An 18,938-nucleotide genomic window follows, 5' to 3' on the forward strand; every position below is an offset into this window, starting at 1 on the left:
GGGGGTGGGGGGGATGCGGTTTTTGTTATAAGGCACGTGCACTCACCGGAAAGACAGAGGGAGACAGAGAGCCAGAAAGGGAGAAATCACCCCCCAGGGGGAATGGCCACTCTGCAATCCCTTCTCCATTCTCCTCTCAGGATCTTGGGCATGCACACACATGCACCCGGCTGGGTCCAGGACTTGAACTGCGGTCAACTACATGGGAGTCCAGTGACATGGCCATTACTCCAGTAACTACTGGTTCCAGCACTCATTCTTGAAAAAGGCACTGTGTGACTAAACATACCAAGTATCTCCCTAAAAACCTGAATGTCCTCATTTTCAAATAAACTGCCAGACATCTACTGAAAGAGCTAGCAACACCTTATACTGTTTCCAAGGACTTCTGATGGTGTCTTAGATAAGCACACTTGAAGTCATTACCCCATGTTAGCCAGGAAGGAATTGCTGGGCCCAGTTGGAGACCGTGGTCTGTCCTGCTCCTCGTACACTGGGGGAGGAATAGCAGCTTTGGAAGACTGTGATCGTGGCCTTGAGTCCTCCTCGTAAGGAAAATCTCGGGGTACTGTGGAAGAAAAACAAAGTAGGCTCACCAAAATACTACAGAAAACATTTAGAAACCACATTGGCACTAATTATTTATCTCACACTAATTTAACCTATATTCTTGCTTTATCAAAAAAAGAAAAAAATAATCAAGTTTGTCTCCACATGACTTTTTTAAAACACAAAGGCAGAACACTAATTTCCTGATTCTAACTTTGCTTCAACATTTTTTAACTCCTCATACATCTGTTTATACATCTTACCGAAAGGTTACTTGTCCTTTACAGTTCTCTTAAATAATAATCCTTGCCAGAATCCTTAAGATCTTATGTTTTTTAAAGAATTATTTTATTGAACTTTATTCATTCACTTATTTACTTATTTTATTTAACCAGAGAGGGACAGAGACAGAGAGAGAGAGAGAGAAAGTGAGAAAGCAAGGCACTAGGTCAAAGACTAAAACCACGGTCGGCCATATGGGAATCTAGCGCCCCTAACCACCATGCCACCTACTGGCCTTAAGATTTTATGTTCTAAGGAGATATAATTGAACTCTCTTTTGATCCCCACAGCATCTTCTGTACCCTGCTATCTCACAAGCCTCACAGACCATAAAGACCTTGGAGCTTAGGGTACACACACCAGTCTAGTGGCTTTCAACCCTACATACTAGAATCAACAGGAAGCTTTAAAACTATCCATATGCCTAGGCCCCACTCTCAGAGATCGGTTTCAGTGAGGGTTTATTGCTTGTCATTTGTTTTTACACAATTGGTATTTTAAAATATTTTTTAAATTATCTTTTTTTTTTTAAATAACGTAAATAGTGCAACAGGTATTGGAAGAGTGCTGTGGATGATTACATCTTCTTGAGGTAGTTTAGAGCACGGAAAAATGACCCAGATGACATATCAAACTCCAATCCAAAATGCTAGAAGAAATTATTAAAAGATGAAACAGTGGGTGGTCAGGTTTTGGTAATGTACTTAAATGGACTCCTACCAACACCTTCCATGAATTTGAAAGATAAATTCAAGGAAGACACTGCCCCCTTGTGGAAGGTCATGAATAATACAATAGCTACTAACAACATGAAAAAATTGTAAACAGATCACTGCTCTTTTAACTTAACTATAAAGGAACCTTAACAACAAATCTGAAATGTTGAAAAATACTAATCAAATTTATTTTAAAAAGAGAACCCCGGGGTCAGCAGGTGGCATGGTGGTTAAGACACTGGACTCCCACATGGCTAACCATGGTTTGAGTTAGACTAGTGGCTTGAAAATCATGCAGGGTAAGTGTGTATTCATGTCCCAAATACCAGAATAAAGGAGGAGAAGGGACTATAACATGGCCACCCCCCTTGGGGGTGATTTCTCATTTTCTCTCTTACTGTCTCTCCAGGGCATGCACCCTATGGCAAAAATCTAAAAAACAAAACAAAAATGAAAGGAGGGACCACACTATATACAAATACAAGCCTCAGAGATACATGTTACAAGGTCTAAGTACTAGGGGAAAAGGAAGCAGCAGCCCCAGATCCATAGGTGGGCTCAGGGACCCGGGTCAGAGGATGGTTTCAAGGCTTTTCCTCCTAAACTCAGGAAACTTCTGGAGTCAAAGAGTCTCCATAATTGGCTTAAAGATTTGCATTAGAGTAACAGGGGAAGAAACAGATCCACTTACACTCTTTGTCTTTTTCCACAAGAGAAGTAGGTGGGGCAATGGCAGCTCCACCCATGCCTGCAAAAACAAATTTATCCATTAAAGAAAATGTTTCTGATGCCAGACTCCCAAGGACTGCGACACATGTCACTTGTTCTTATCACCAACCTCCCTAAGAAAAAAGGGAGATGTTACTTTATCCCCCTTCCTAACAACTAAACAATTAATGTCTGAAGCTAAGGTTAAAAGTGTAGAAAACTGACAATACCTAGAGAGACAAAATTGTTTTCTTGTTTTTTCCCCTCATAAAAAACATTCGAGACCCCCAGAATGTAGTTACCAAATTAACTTTAAGGCAAAATGATACAACCCAAAGAACTGAGAGTCATTTAAAAAAGAGTAACATAACTATTTACAGGCACTTTCATATACACATCCTTTTCTGGGTTTTATAAACCTTTGAAATAGGTATCAATGTTTCCAGTTTGCATGAGAAATTGGCAGAAATAGAAATAAACCCAGATCCCTGTGATGCCAAAATTCCCTTCCTATGCTCCTTTTCCAGGACACAAACTACTGGAACTAAATGCCTATTTGGAAATGTGGGTCTGCCCGGCTCCTGGCTCCTATAGAACCGCGACATGTCACAATTTCCGCTGTTTCCTGCACAGAGAATGATGGAGAAGCGCATGCTCGCGCACGCACACACAAACAATAAGAGATCTTTCCATTTGCTATCTGTGAACCAAAAAGCAAACAAGAGTAGACAGTAAAGAATTTTTCATTACATATTAAGTCTTAGCATACATAGCATGGGGCCGGCAGGTGGCGTGGTGGTTAAGGACGCTGGACTCCCACATGGCCAACTTCGGTACAAGTCCTGGACCCTGGACCTGGCGACTTGCTATCTCACTTTCTCTCTCTTTCTCACTCTCTGTCCCTCTCCAGTCAAATTAAAATGAAGAAATAAGTAAATAAAGTTAAAATAATTTTTAAAAATATGATCACTTAATCACCACAGGAATAATAAATTAAATATAAATTAAAAATTGGTTATAAAATTAAGCTGAAGCATCATAAAATGTTTCACAAAACAAACACTACTGTGAAGCCAGATGATTAGTTGACCTGGACAACGTAAAATTCTTAAAGAGGGAAATATGAACCTGCTTACCAAAGCCTCTTTTTATGTATTTCCTTTGAACTAATTCTTATGATCACTTTAACTTTGTCACTAAAACTTAAGAATGATTATTTACTGATTGGTTATGAAAAGTATATTTGCTCTAGTAAGTTCAATATAAAAAATGCAGGTGATTATGGGAAATGTGCTACTAACAAGTTAAAATGTGAACATCAATCTGTTACCAGCGGTATACATAACAGATACAATGTCACTACTTCCCTTTCTATTTGACTGACTACCAGATCAAATAGGAAGTTTTCACTAGTGGCTATATAGTCCCTGCTAATGTTTAAGAATAAAATAAATGTATATATGGACAGTATGCCTCCTCACAAAAAGCAGCAACTTATAAGCTGGAAAGATGAGATCTACAGACCTCCAACCTATATACTAGATTCTAAACAAATTCATATGTATTAAGCATTTGCTGATTAGCTGAGACAATGGATGTAATATTGTAACACATCCTTGACACACAGATGCACTAAATATATGTTAATTCCAGTAGTTGGCATGTGGTAAATATTTTACAATTACATTTAATTCCTATCTGCACTTAAACCTTAGGAATTTTAAATTATTTCAGGGCCAGTAGGTGGTATAGTGGTTACAGTGCTGGATTCCCACACATGGTTGACTGTGGTTCAAATCTCAGACCTGGGGGCTTGCATGCACTCTCTCTCTATCCTGGTGGCTTGCTTTCTCACTACCTCTCTCTCTCTCTCTCTGTGTGGGCCCTGTAGCAAACTTTTAAAAAGTAATAATAACAATAAATACTTCTTTGAAAAATTAATTTTAAGTTATTTCAATCTTAACATTTTCAAGCTCAGTAAATATTTTAAAAATTTAGTCCTTTTCAAGCTCAGTAAATATTTTAAAAATTTAAATTCTGAAACATCCTAATTTACTATATACATTTGCTGAAGTGCTGATCAAAGAACAGAACTCAAGGAGAAAGGAATATACTCAAGTTTTGTGATATTATTCTTAGGTCTCAGATACCGATCATAATGAGGTATTTAATCAAATAAACATCTAGGACAAGACAAAAAGTGGACATATATAAAGTACTTATACCCTCTGTGCCTCAAGCTTCTTACCTTTAAAATGGGGATGATAATGAAGCTGCTTAGAGGTGTGAGGTTAAAAGGAGATATTCTCTAAAAAAGTGCTTAGAATAGTGCCTGGTATTTAGTAGATAAGGAGAAGATTTAAATTTCTCATTGAAATCAATCTGCCAACCAAACTAGTCAACTGTATCAAGGAAATTGCAGTAATGAAGACACAATGCAGTTGCTAGATGCAGCATTCCATTAGCTCAAAAATTAAAGCACTGCTAGTTATTACTGTAAATTCATTCACTGAACAATTATAATCCTAACAAAACTACAGCAAGAAAAGGCCCCTGATAAAGTACCTACTTCAAATTCCTGTCACCCTCCTCTCCCACGAGACAGATGAAAGAAACCAACACACAGAGTAGTTTCCTCAAGTTCACGCATGCTAGTTCAAATACCTGCTCTGTGCTCAGTGCTGACCAGAAATGCAGCTGGACTCAAGATACCAGGCAAATAGGACTGTGAGTGTCCAAGAGACAAACGCTAGAATCATTGTGAAGGCCAAGAATATGTATTAAAACATGACGTAAATACAAACTGTTACACGAACATATACTGCTGGAATTTCAGACGGAAAAGGACCCAAGTCTATTTCTGGGTCATTGGAAAAGTCATGATGCATTTTTGCATAGAGAAACACACCACGATTTTTCCGAGGACCCAACACTTATCAAGTTGAATGTGAAAAGCAAACAGTAGCCTGTGCCATGTTTACACGTATTTATGTCCATTCTTACTTCTTTTCCTCCTTTCTCGCTCATAATCTTCATCTTCATCAGAATCTGGATCCGGTCGTCTTGAAAACCCACTAGCTTCATGTCTGTCCTTACGTCTCCTATGGTAATAAAGGAAACAAGGGCTTATCAAAGCTGAGCCAATTTAGAGATGGACACCTGGGCTATCGCCTTGACTTCTTGGCCAGAAATGTAATGAATTACTAATGTGCAGGGGGTATGAGAGACAACATAACTGGTTCAAGACTAAAGCAGTAAAAGTATGAAAAGTGATAAAAGTTCAAAAGAAGAACTGAAAAAATGTAATACGTACATGAGTGTAACCAGCAAGAAAAAAGTTTCCTTGATGTTATCTCTTTTGATTTTAAAGCATACCAACATAGTAATAGTTTAATATTTGGTTCTCTCAAAAACAATCACTTACTGAATCATTTAATGAAATGATTCAATAAACAGTATATTAACTATTTAATACATAGTTTTTAATAATATTAAATATTTTTAGAAGAAGAAAATATAAATAAATCCTGCTACTCATACTTTGCAAGCCCCACAGCATAGTGTTTAAGTGCTATGCATTGGGAGCTGGATCTCAGGTGGCTGACAAGGTTCAAATCCTGCTCCAGAGGCTTGAAAAACATGCTGGGCATACGTGTATGTGTCCACACAAAATCCAGCAGGAAAAGAGAAATAAAAGAAAAGAGGATTGCAGCGTGACCATGCCCTGTTGGGTAGGGTGCATTCTCTTCCTCTCTAGCAAATTAAAAAAAAATTTTTTTAAAAATCCAATCTGGCTCAGAAGTGATAAGGTTAAGAATAGCATTTTAAGCATTTTAAATAGTTTTGATTGTAGCAGAGTCATAATTTAGGCAAAAACAAAACAAAACAAAACAAAACAAAAAAAACCACTTCCAATTTCTAAGTTATTTTTCTAATGACTTACCCAAAAGTTATACTTTAGGTTTTCAGAGTCCTTAGAAATGTGCTCGAGTATGTTACTATGCTGAGCTGTCACGATCACAAATTCTTTAATCAACCATGCCTAACTCTAGCCTTACAGACAGCACTAAAGTTCACACTTTTTAATATTCTCTCTCTTCTAATGCTACAGGGTGGGCATAAAGAAAAGGCTGTGGGGAAAGAGAGAAGACACCCCTGGACACGCGGCAATCTCCTTCTCCCCAATTCTCCATAATGTTGGGATCGTGAGCACCCATGTGCCCTATGTGTTTTTCAAACTGCCTGAGATGGAAAACACGAACCCTGGGCAATCACATGGGATCCAGCTTCCTCTGCTCAGTGTTTAACCAATGTGTTACAGGGCTGGCCTTCATGCTTGAACATTCAAATGAACATTTCAATGGCAGAATACCCCCAAAACCAAAGGAGGCCTTACTTTTCCCTTTCTTCTATTTCCTTTTGTCTTTCCAGCTCCCGCTGTCTCTGTCGTTCCTCTCTTTGGCGCTTCACCACTTTCTCATAATCATTAGGAAACATAGGGTCATATTCATCAGCTAAGGGAATCAGAACTTCCCCTGCAGAAAACCCACTGGGAACAGGGTCCTGAGGAAAGTAAAAACATCAAAGTAAGTATCACCTTCATCTCTTTCAAAGTTACTCATAGAACAAAGGCCAAAGAATTACATAAAAGGTGACCTTGAAGAACATCTAGCTCCAATCTTTGTTTTATAGAAGAGGAAACAAATTCCTGAGGAAGTCACACATCCAGCCAGGTGGCAACAAATCATTACAAAGAATTTCACCTCTTAGTTTGGCACTAGTTCCACAGTATCAGTCATAAGGCACTTTCCTGGAAGTCAGATAAACCACTCACAACTAAAACTTAAGACACCAGTACTTGAAAGCAAAATATGTATTATTTATAATAAAGTACCAAATAGTTCAGTTTTTGCATATCTCTGAAAATGGGAAAAAAAGAAATTCCACAAACAACATAATCATTCTTGTAGTTACCATTTAACAGAACAACTTTGGGTTCTGATTACATGGAGGTGACACATTAGCATTTTAGAAAGCTTCCTTGTATCTTTTAAAACTCCCTGGCACATCTCTCCCCAGTCAGCAGCATTTCAGGCACTAAGTTTGACACAACTGGCTCTAATTCCCTTCCCAGCAGCAAAATTTTTATAAAGTTCACTAAGATCAGGTAAAGACGGTAACATTTTGCATTTTTTTCTCCTATACATTTAGAAACTTGGACTAACTCTTTGAGAAAATAAGTTACGTTTGTTACTTATAACGAAGAAATTAGAACAAAAGGGAGGCAGAGGGCAGATCTTCACCCTCGGTGGGTAGCCTCAATTTACCTGTGGTTCCGGGACCAGCAGTTAGCGTAATGGCTATGTCGCTGGACTCCCACGTAGTCGACCACGGTTCAAGTCCTGGGCCCAGCGGCTTAAACTCACACTAGGCACGTGTGCATGTGTGCCCAAGGTCCCGAGAGGAGAATGGAGGAGAAGGGATTGCGGTGTGGCCATCCCCCCTGGGGGGTGATTTCTCGCTTTCTGTCTCTCTGTCTCTGTCTGTGTGGTGAGCACATGCGCTCTACAGCAAGAACCTTGCAACAACAACAAAAACAAACAAACAAAAAAAATTACCTGTGGTTCTATAAACCCTAATCAAACTTTGCAAAACCTTCATACTTTCTGAGAAAGGTAGCTTTCTAAGCATAATTCTTTTTTTTTTTTTTTTTGAGAGGTTTTCGCTATAGGGTACGTGGGCTCGCCAGAAAGATACAGACAGACACAGAGACAGAAAGCGAGAAATCACCCCCCAGGGGGGATGGTCACCCCGCAATCCCTTCTCCATTCTCCTCTCAGGATCTTGGGCACGCACCCGGCGTGAGTTCTAAGCCACCAGGTCCGGGATGTGAACCACGGTCGACTACGTGGGAATCCAGCGACATAGCCATTACGCTAACTGCTGGTTCCCAGCATAATTTTTTTTTCCCTCTAACAAGAGGCCTTCACTGTCTACACGGATAGCTTGAGCACGTACATGTTAAGGTTAGTGTCCTGTGGTGACCCGTTTGTGTATCTTTCAGAAAGGACAGTGTGGAATAACATCAAAGACAAGATGGTTGTTTGTAAAATGTATTTTGTGCATGACTATAAACTGATATGATCAAGACAGTTTATGTTCAATACCAACAATTATTTATCTAGATCTAATACTTCTGCTAGTCTACTGTTGATTTGGTTTGATTTTCTTTCTTTTTTAATTCCTGTAGTGTGTGCCCCTCCTCCTCAGATAAAGAGTGGAAGAGAGAAGGCACCCTCAGTGGGGTGTAGTTACATTGCAATCCTTTCTCTTTCATTTCTCCATCCTGTCAGGATTCTGAGTGTGAGTGTGTGTGTGAGTATGTGTGCATGCCCATTGTGTTTTTCAAGCCATTAAGTCCAGGATTCAAACTGGGGTGGGCCATGTGGGATCAGACTCTTTTAACCACTAGACTGTGGGGTCAGCACTGATTTGACATTTTGTACTGTGAAGAAATGCTTCATCATATCCTTAGGACTGAAAATAAGGAAACCCTATGATTCAAAGAGTAAAAGCCCCATCACTAAAAAATGTACTTAACACAGGGCTCCCAAATGGTAGTTATGTATTTATATTCATATAGAAGACATTTTAAAAACACAAAAGCATGTGACTGAAGAAAAACTAATAAGCAGTCATTCAATTCATATAAAAGTATTATCACAAAGTGCCTAGGAGAAACTGTCAAAATGAAGGTTAAGTCAAAATGAAGGTCAACTTTCTGTCATTTCAAAATGTGAAAGGAAACAAATTTTTACCATATAAATCCTGCTAAATTTAACAATGGGTTACATTTTCCTAAATGCTTTAAAGAATACAGCAATCTGTCCAATTAAAAAAAAAATAATAAAGCAGTTAATACCCCAATGTTGAGGAAGGGAAAATGGGGTAATACTGAAAATATTTATATATTGTAGGTGGCATGGTGTACTGCTGGGAACAGCTGGTACTAAAACAAATTGACCATAAAAATGACTGACCTCTTAATGCCCCCTCTGGAAATCTATACTAAGAAAATAAATACATAGAAAGCTCTCTGAAGAGATACTCATTAGTGTTATTTATCTATAATGACAACATAAGAGATCTAGGTGGATCTACGGTTTGGGAATACTTGTGTAAATTAGGATGCATTCACTTGATGGAAGTATTTCACAATTAAAAACAGGTCATGAAAACTTTGGAGCAAGAAAAAAAGTGTTCATTGATTAAATGGGGGTAAAAACAACATTACAAGTACCAGGATCAATACAGAGATGATGAACCAGTTTTTGACTAGATGTAGTAAAAAAATTAGGTGTTAAATTTACACACAAAAAAAGTTAAGTGATTAAGAATCAGAAAAAAAAAAAAAAAAAAACACTTCCACTGTGGGGTGCCTTCCCTCTTCAAGGACTATTAGCCCTTAGGAGCAGCACGAGTTCCTCTGGCCAGAACAGCTGCCAGGAGTTAAACCCAGCCTGTCTAGAACGGGAGTACGGTGAGGAGCAGACGAGAATGAGACAGAACAGCCACAGGGGAAGGAAATACAGGAGAGTGCAAGCACCCGGGACCACGACTCAGCGCCTGTGAGTAACAGCGAGGAGTATGGGAATCGGGGTGAATGCAAGCACCTCAGTCAGAAACACTCAAACAATAACACCATTATCTATTATTAACTTTATCATCATTTTTCATTCAGCTATTTTTTGAAATGTATAGTGTTGTTTAACCTACTATAGTCACATCTGAATGCTATCTGTGGGAAGACAAAGGTATGCCTAAATAGTAGGTGTACTATTAACTACAGTTTCTATTAAATCCATCTACACTTTGTTTTGAATAGCTTTAATTATAATTTGAGTTATCCTTTTCCTGATCTTCCTCACCGTCACTGACCAAGTTTATAGTGAGTTGCCATGTTGGTTTATTTATTTATTTATTTTAAAAGAATTATTTAATATTTATTCATTCACTTATTTTTTAATTTGACCAGAAAGAGACACACAGGAGGCGGCGAGGGGGAGAGACAATGAGAAAGCAAGCCACCAGGTCTGGGACTCGAACCATGGTTGGCCATGTGGGAGTGTCCAGCACCATGCCACCTGCTGGTCCCCACGTTGGTTTATTTTTAAGCCTATGTACAATCACTGGGGTAATAAAAGTTGAAGTGGTATGAGTGTTTCGTTTTTAAAAAAAAAAAAACCTTTCTCTTTTATTCCATAATAAAACAGTGTTAACATCGATTATGATAGCAAAAATTAGAAATAATCCATATATCAAGAATTAAAGGAATTAGATATAGTATGTCCATACTCAGTAACATAGTGAAACCATTAAAATGATTATATGATCCCACATTTCCTGACGCAGATTAAGTGAGAAAAGATAGAGAATAATAGGTGGAAAAGGCATAAAATGGAATGGTATTCCAAAATACATATTTTTAAAAATTAATTTATTTAACTTTAATTAATTAATTAATTAATTTTAATTTGACCAAAAGAGATAGAGGGTAAGTAAGAACGCAAGCAGCTAGATCCGGGACTCGAATTACGGTCAGCCATGTGGGAGTCCAACGTCTTTAACCACCATGCCACCTGCCGGCCCCCCAAAATAAAAAATTTTTAATTTCTGGAAGGTGGACTAAAGGTCTTGTTTTTGCACATTTCAAGTTTCTAATATTTCCATAACAAACAATTTTAAATAGATAAATGTTTTAAAATAAAAGTAGAAAGTATTTGGAAATAATACTAGCTAGAAAGGTCCCTGAGGACACAACCTGTTAAAGTGACACGTATGTAAAACAAACTATACAAGCCAGGGAGTCCCAGCTACCTGGGAGGCTGACATGAGAAGATTAAGACCCTCGTGATTAAAACACACGGCAGGAAACAGTACCCAAGTCACAGGCATGTATGGACTCACCTTCAGCCCAGCTGCTACATGAGGTGGGGTGTCCACAATTTGTCGGTCGTCTGAGGAGCCGCCTCGCTTTAAGTCAATGACTGGGGCAAGGACTGTACTTTGTTTTGTCCTTTGGCTCTGCAATCAACAAAAATAAGAAAAGCATACTGACATTTCAGATTAAAATTCATACTATTTTTCAACAAAGATTTTTTTCCTGGTATGTGTAATAAACCTTTAAGATATAAGAAAATCATCATCTTAAAACAATAGCCTTTAATTATTACTATTGATATAATCATACACTATTTTCTTTAGCTGTTTTTAAAACTACCAGGTTTTCTGCAAAGTTTACAGTAAGCTCAGTTGCTTTCATTTAAATTTACATGTGAAAAAAAATGTGAAAAAAGCTCTATGTTGGACTCTTCATTTGACCAAGGAAGGCAAATCTGTTGTACATCACGATTTTAACCTGTGTGGATTTTTCCCAAGTAATGGGTACACTTTAATATCCTGAGCAAAAGATACTTGGGATTAAAGTTTTCTCCTACCCACTAGTATGAGATCCTGCCATACCCATTCCATTATGAGCCTACAGGAAAAAAAAAAATTTAAGAAAATAATCATTCATATACATTCAACCATTGTTTTACCATTTTTCTTTACTCTATAACTATTTTTGCTAAATGATTCGAAAGAAAGTGGAGACATCATGACATTTTACTACTCATTTCTTTTTTTGTTTTAAGATATTTCTATAGGGCATATGCACTTGTTGGAAACATAGAAAGAGAGAGAGAGAGAAAGTGAGATATTACCCCCCAGGGGGATTGGCCACACCACAATCCCATCTCCTCCATTCTCCTCTTGGGATTTTGGACATGCAGACACACATGCCCAGCATGAGTTTAAAGTCAACAGACTCAAGACTCAAACCAGGTCAACCGTGTGGGAGTCAAGCACCTTAACCACTATGTCACCTGCTAACTCTTACCCCTCATTTCTTAAAACCACATTCTTGGGGCTGGCAGGTGATGTGGTGATTGGGGGCAATGGATACCCACATGGCCAACGTGGTTCATCCTGGACCTGGTAGCTTGCTTTCTCACTTTCCCTCTCTCTCTCTCTCTCTCTCTCTCATTCTGTCTCTCTCTGGTCAAATTAAAATAAATAAATAAAGTTAAATAAAATAATTCTTTTAAAAAAGAAAAAATAACTACATTCTCCCACATAACCACATACTTTTTTAAAAATAATTATTTAATTTTATTTATTCAATCATTCATTTTAATTTGACCAGAAAAGAGACACAGAGAGAGAGAGGGAGGGAGGGAAAGTGAGAGAGCAAGCCACCACATGCGCTCAAACCATGATCGGCCATGTGGGAGTGTCCAGTGCCTTAATTACCACACCACATACTCATCCCCACATAACCACATACACCTAATAAAATCAGTAATTTCTCAGTATCATTTCGCAACCAGTTCATTGGCAGATTTTCTAAGTTTTTCTCAAATTATCTTTTAAACAGCTAATTTTTTTTATTTTTAAAACCAGGATCCGGGACCAGCAGTTACCGTAATGGCTATGTTGCTGGACTCCCATGTAGTCGACCACGGTTCACATCCCGGACCCGGTGGCTTAAAACTCACACCGGGTGTGTGTGCGTGCGTGCCCAAGATCACAAGAGGAGAACGGAGGAGAAGGGATTGCAGCGTGGCCATCGCCCCTGGGGGGGGGGATGTCTCGCTTTCTGTCTCTCTGTCTCTCTCTCTGTCTGGCGAGCGCATGCACCATATGGCAAAAACCTCTCAAAACAAACAAACAAACAAACAAACAAAAAAAACAGGATCCTACCAAAGTTCCTAAAACACATTTGGTTTTTAAGCATCTTAATTTCTAACAGTCTCACTTCTCTGTCTCTATCAACATCTTCAGCTCCTTTTCTCCCGACACTATCTTGTAAATGTCCCAAATTCTAGACCTGTGTAATAACTTCCTGGTGGTCTAGTCTGACTCATTCCTCTATGCCCTGTAATTTCTGAAAAGTGGATGTTAAAAGCTTACTTTGATTCAGGGTAAATGCTTTTCGGCAAGAACACCTGACAGGTGAGATGGTACACTTTACCCTGCATCACCCCGGCAGGCAGGCTATGCCAGTTTGTCTACCAGTAATGCTACAGCTGATCACATGGTGGTGGTGATCATTGGATCTTTCAATTGTAAGGGTTTCATTTCCCCCATTTCACAGTTTAAAGTGTCACAAATTTTCACTCTCTACAAAAGGTTCAAAATAAGCACTCGTATTTCTCAAATACAACAATGCCCACAGGGCGAGCCGGTGTGGTGGTTAAGGTGCTGTATCCCACATGCCTAACTGAGCAGCTGAAGGTCCAGATCTGGTAGCCTGAGAACATTCCAGGTATGTGTGCATGTATGCCAAGAATCCTGAGAGGAGAATGGATTGCAGCAAGCCACTCCCCTGGAGGACAATTTCGAGCTTTCCCTCTTTCTCACCTGCAAGTACACATGCCCTATAGCAAAACTAAAAGGAAAAAATAAAATAAAATAAAAAACAAACTTAATTATGGAAAAACTTCAAACACAAAGCTAAAGAGAACAAATTAATATGTCTCTGTGCTTCTACTGCCCAATTTTATGTATGTTCTTACCTCCCCTGTCCGAGACTGGATTATTTTAAAGTAAATCCCAGGAAATTAAACCACTTTATCAATATTTCAGTATGTATTAAGTAGTTATACTCAATCTTCCCTTTATTACTGCCTTCCCACTCAAGAAGCTTTTTAATAAATTTCCCCTATCTATACAATTTGAACGCCATAACTACAGCATCACCTGTTTGTGTACGGTGTTTATGCCTGTGCTTTATGCATAAGAAGAGCGAGATTTCTTCACTTCCTAAAAATGCTATTTGCCTTGTTTGGGGAACATATAGCCTCTGTTGAGGCTCCAGCTCTAAAACATAAGGACTCTTAAAACAGTAAGGATACCATAATACCATTCTCACTCCTAACATTTTAATAATAAATATCCAGTTAAGAAAATGTTTTAATGTTTTACATGTTGAATTATTTCAAGGATACTGTCAATGCCTAACACATATACAACAGGAAAAAAGCAATTACCACCCAGACTACACAAGCCTACCCAACTCACAGCTAAGCGGAGCCCTCAATAATGCACATGCAGCAGCTTAATTATTCTGTACAGCTTTTTCCTCAAAGTGCTGCTTCTAAACCACATCCAAACCAGCACAAATGCTACTTAAACACTCTCAGAACCCTGCCTAAAACCATAAACTAGCAGGATATTAGAAAATGGCTAGAGACTCAGCACTTTAAACAAGTTCTGAATTTAGACATACTGGAGTACAAAACCAGTATCATTGCTGGAGATAGAGATGTGTTCCTTTATTCCTATCCCATGAAATATTTCTATTCCCAGGAGCTAAGAGAGACAAAGTGACCTTCTCCTCCTCTTCCTTCCTCTCCCTTTATAAATCTTTAATGCTACCCAATGAAAAGGCAAGCGAATAAGCGCTTCCTTTAACTCCTCTGAAGAATCCTGCTCCCCTGCACCAAGTCTGTCTTTACCTTTGCTTGAGTGAGCGCTGCCTTCTTCACCTGCAGCTGAGACTGCAGAAGTTTGAAGTTTTTAGACCAGCCTTCTGTCTTTGAGTCACTAGTCTCCACTCCCAGGTCATCGTACAGGGACATCTTTTCAATTTAGTGCTGAAAGGCAAGGGGAGTAAAGATTTAACAATACAAAATACAGTGAAGATTTTAGGTTTTTCTGCTTTAAAATAAATGAATTTTATTTTAAATCATGGAATTTTACAGGTAAAAAGTCCAAGACCTTCAGTGAAAGAGGCAAAACTCCAGGTAGCACCCATGCGGGGCTCTTTCTAATACATTAAGCCACACCCATGTATTATTTAAAAATAAACTTCTATGGGGGCCACGGTGGTTAGAGGCATTGGATTCCCACATGGGTGAATGCAGTTCAAGTCTCGGACTTGGCGGCTTACTTTCTCACTTTCCCTTTCTCTGTCTCTCTGGTTAAATTAACAAAATAATAACAACAAATTAAATTAAATAAGTAAGTTAATTCTTTTTTAAAAAATAAACCTCTAGGATTAACTTTTTCAGCTACAAAATCACATGGGTCAAGTGATTCATGAAGGAAATCTTTTGGTTCTACAGCATGAGTTGAGATGGATGCTCTTATACACTTTTTAAAAATTCTATTTATTTCAATAGCAAAAAGTCCTACAAAAACAACAGTTACCACGTTGATTAACAGAATTAGTTACATTTTGTAATGAAATTTAAACAAATTCCTAGAAAAAAGAAAAAAAGTCAGAAATTATTTACAGATACTATAATTTTTCAAGTTATGACTGCTTGCTGGAGGGGTTGTGTAGATGAATTACAGCGTAAATACCCTGACTTCTTCATGTCCCACTAAGTAGAATTTTGTAATCTTTAATGACACTGATTATAAAGACATGAACAACAACCTACATGTGAATGACAATATACAGTGTCTTTGCAGAAGAGAACACACAAACACACACACAAACAGTAAGAGTTAAGCCAGCTGGTGGTACGGTGGTTAGGCAGCTGGATCCCACAGGGCCAACTGCACAGTTCAAGACACAGTGGCTTGCAGGACAACAAGTGGCGTAGTGGTTAAGATCCTGGTCCACAGCAGTTCAAGTCCTGGACCTGGCATCTTGAAACTCATGCCAGGCACATGTACATGCATGCCCAAAATCTTGAGAAGAGAACGGAGAAGAGACTGTGGCCAACCCCCCCGGGGGGTGATTTCTCTCTTTCTGTCTATGTTTCTCAGCAAGTGCACATGCCTTATAGCAAAAATCTCTTGAAAGGAAAAAAGATATGGTAGCTTGAAAAACATGCTGGTCTCTGTGCATGCGCACCAAAAATCCAGAGACAAATGGAGGAGAAGGGATTGCAGTATGGCCATTCCCCTGGGGGAGGCTCTCTCATACCCCATCCCCTTATACTGTCTCTCTCAACGGGCACACATGCTCTACAGCAAATCAATAAAACAGAAACCGTAATAGTCAGTACTCGCTGAACCTTGGCAGGCCAGGTATGGTGCTATGCAGTAACTGTAAAAGGTACCATTAAAGCCCAGTACATTAGAGATGAGGACACTGGGGTTTAGGGCTTAATCTGCCCAAGGTCACAGTGGGAAGCTCCTTACAACCCAGAAAGGCTTACTCCAGAACTCTTGCTAGTAAATCCCAACTGCCAACTTTTAAAAACTTCAACATTCTAAAACCCACCAACATGGCCCATTTCTTAAAATAAGAAATCAATCTCTTTCTCATAGGCGGAAAACAAATTTAAAACAAAATCCATAAAATGAAAATAAATGCTTAATTAGCACAGTAGTTCCCAACTTAAGGACATGTTTCAAAACACTGTCCGTTCTGAGGGCCCAGCAGTTAGCGTAATGGCTATTTCACTGGACTCCCATGTAGTCAACTGAGGTTCGAGTCCCGGACCCAGTGACTTAAACTCACACCGGGCACATGTGAGTGCGTACCCAAGATCCCAAGAGGAGAAGGGACTGCAGCATGGCCATTCCCCCTGGGGGGTGATTTCTCACTTTCTGGCTCTCTGTCTCCCTCTGTCCTTCTGGCGAGTGCACATGCCCTATGGCAAAAACCTCTCAAAAAAACCCAAAACAAAACAAAACAAAAACCTGTCAGTTTTCAGGGGCTCAGATGACACTTTCCATAGAATCTGTGCCATACAAACTCCTATTCCACTTGTATTCTGTTATGCAGAAGAAGAAAAATGATACAGAAGAGAAGAAAACATTTACGCCCCTCTTAGACCTGACTGAGGTCAAACATTTCTCTCTGGTGTGGCTTACCACTTAGCACTCCCAATACCAGTATCCAACACCTTAGTCCACACTGTCTGGGTGAGGGACAGGGAGTGGACACCAACTTACATTCCTTCAGAATACTGCTCTGATCAAAAGTACATAGCTCCCTGCCTGAAATCAGTTCCCCACAAGGCAGCCGCCACTTTTCGGTTTCTTCCAGTCCATACGTGAACCTTCTTATTACTTATACTGACTCTCTCCTTTCTGATTTCTAAGTGAGAAATCCCCAAGGCAGCGGAGAAGCAGGGCTTATAAAAGCAGAGCACCAAGGGCATTGGCGGCTGATTGCACTAAGAAATAACACAAAAATGGAGGGAGGCCTACTATTCCTACTCCCTGTTAAAGCTCTCCGACAATTCTCCATCTCGGCTTTTGCTGTATATCCAACAGGGCAGGCCCACTGCCATCAGTGCCAAAGAGAAAGTTGGATTCAGGAGCTTGGCCATGCCTTGGAACATTAAGCTTGATGCACCAAAGCAAAATTAAGAAAAAGCAAGGAACCCTTTTTTTAATAAGTGTGGCTAAAATATGACCATGTCTTCAAAATGTTAGAGCTAATCCCCCTGGGGTCCACTTCAGAATTTTTTTTTGTTGTCGTTATAGGGTGTGTGTGCTCACCAGAGAGACAAAGAGACAGAAATTGAGAAATCACCCCACAAGGTGGGATGGTCATACCACGCACACACACACACACACACACACACACACACACACACACACACACATCACGCATGAGTTACACGCCGCCATCTCTCGAACCACGGTTGACTATGTGAGAGTCCAGCTATGTAACCATTACACCATCTGCCAGTCCCCAGAATCTTTTAATGCACTCTATTATAAACTCCATGAAAACCTAGATTCAGTTTGTCTTGGGTACTACCCACAGACTAAATCAGTGTTTAACCCAGAGCTGAATAGGAATTGAGGCCAAATGCCCAGCTAATACTCTATTTGCAAAGCCCTTCCAATCCATATCTAGAATTTTCTGGTCAACAATTACTTTGGCCAGGGACCAGCAGATGGCATAATGGTTTCATCACTGGACTCCCACATAGTCAATCGTTGTGTTGGAGTCCTGGACATGGCAGCTTAAATCTCCCGCCAGGTGCATGTGCGCGCATGCCAGGATCCCAAGAAAAAGATGGAGGAGTAGGGATTGTGGCATGGCCATCCCGCCTGGGAGGTGATTTCTTGCTTTCTGTCTCTCTGTCTCTCCAGCGAGCACACGCACCTTACAGCAGAAATCTCTCTTTAAAAAAATTACTTTGGCCAGAAGGAAGACAACTGGACTAAATAGCTTCTAAGGCTTTCGTGAACTTTTCTTTCAGCTTACCTAGCATCCAAAGCTCACTGTTCATATCTAGAAGCATATCCTTTGACTATAATCTGGAAAAACTCAAGGCAATAGCAAAGAAAATAATACTGAGCATCCAGCCTTCACACTGTGGTTCCCCCAAAAAATTGCTTTAGAAATGACTTAATCTTTTGAGCCCCCTTCATTTAATCGGTCACAAAGCGAAGTATAGCATGACCGTTCATAGGGGATGCTTTCTTCTCTCCCTCTCTCTCTGGTAAGCACACCCACTCTGCAGTAGGTGCACACGCGCGCATGCACACGCACGCACGCACACACACACACACACAGATTTACCAAATGTCCACTAAACTAGAAGGGGCAAGATTAGCTCATTCATGGGGCCACCAGGTGGTGTGGTAGTTAAGGGCACGGGACTCCCACAAGCCCAACTGCAGTTCAAGTCTCAGACCTTGTGGCTTGCTTTCTCACTT

The 18,938-nt window shown here is 39.6% G+C and overlaps 1 protein-coding gene across 3 annotated transcripts in view; it reads right to left on the bottom strand.

The window, feature by feature from the left end:
- RBM17 (RNA binding motif protein 17) overlaps positions 1 to 18,938 on the bottom strand; it is a 32,557-nt gene that overhangs the window by 8,366 nt on the left and 5,253 nt on the right. For all 3 annotated transcript variants that reach the window (XM_006150057.3, XM_014588414.2, XM_014588415.2), the window contains exons 2-7: positions 14,816 to 14,953; positions 11,223 to 11,339; positions 6,652 to 6,818; positions 5,259 to 5,356; positions 2,239 to 2,295; positions 427 to 568 (exon numbers count right to left, since the gene is read on the bottom strand). In XM_006150057.3, coding sequence (XP_006150119.1) covers positions 427 to 568; positions 2,239 to 2,295; positions 5,259 to 5,356; positions 6,652 to 6,818; positions 11,223 to 11,339; positions 14,816 to 14,938 — 704 coding nt within the window. In that variant the 5' untranslated portion in view covers positions 14,939 to 14,953. The remainder of the gene's footprint in view (positions 1 to 426; positions 569 to 2,238; positions 2,296 to 5,258; positions 5,357 to 6,651; positions 6,819 to 11,222; positions 11,340 to 14,815; positions 14,954 to 18,938) is intronic.

Source organism: Tupaia chinensis, unplaced genomic scaffold, assembly GCF_000334495.1.
Source record: "Tupaia chinensis unplaced genomic scaffold, TupChi_1.0 Scaffold000275_1, whole genome shotgun sequence".
Taxonomy (NCBI): domain Eukaryota; kingdom Metazoa; phylum Chordata; class Mammalia; order Scandentia; family Tupaiidae; genus Tupaia; species Tupaia belangeri.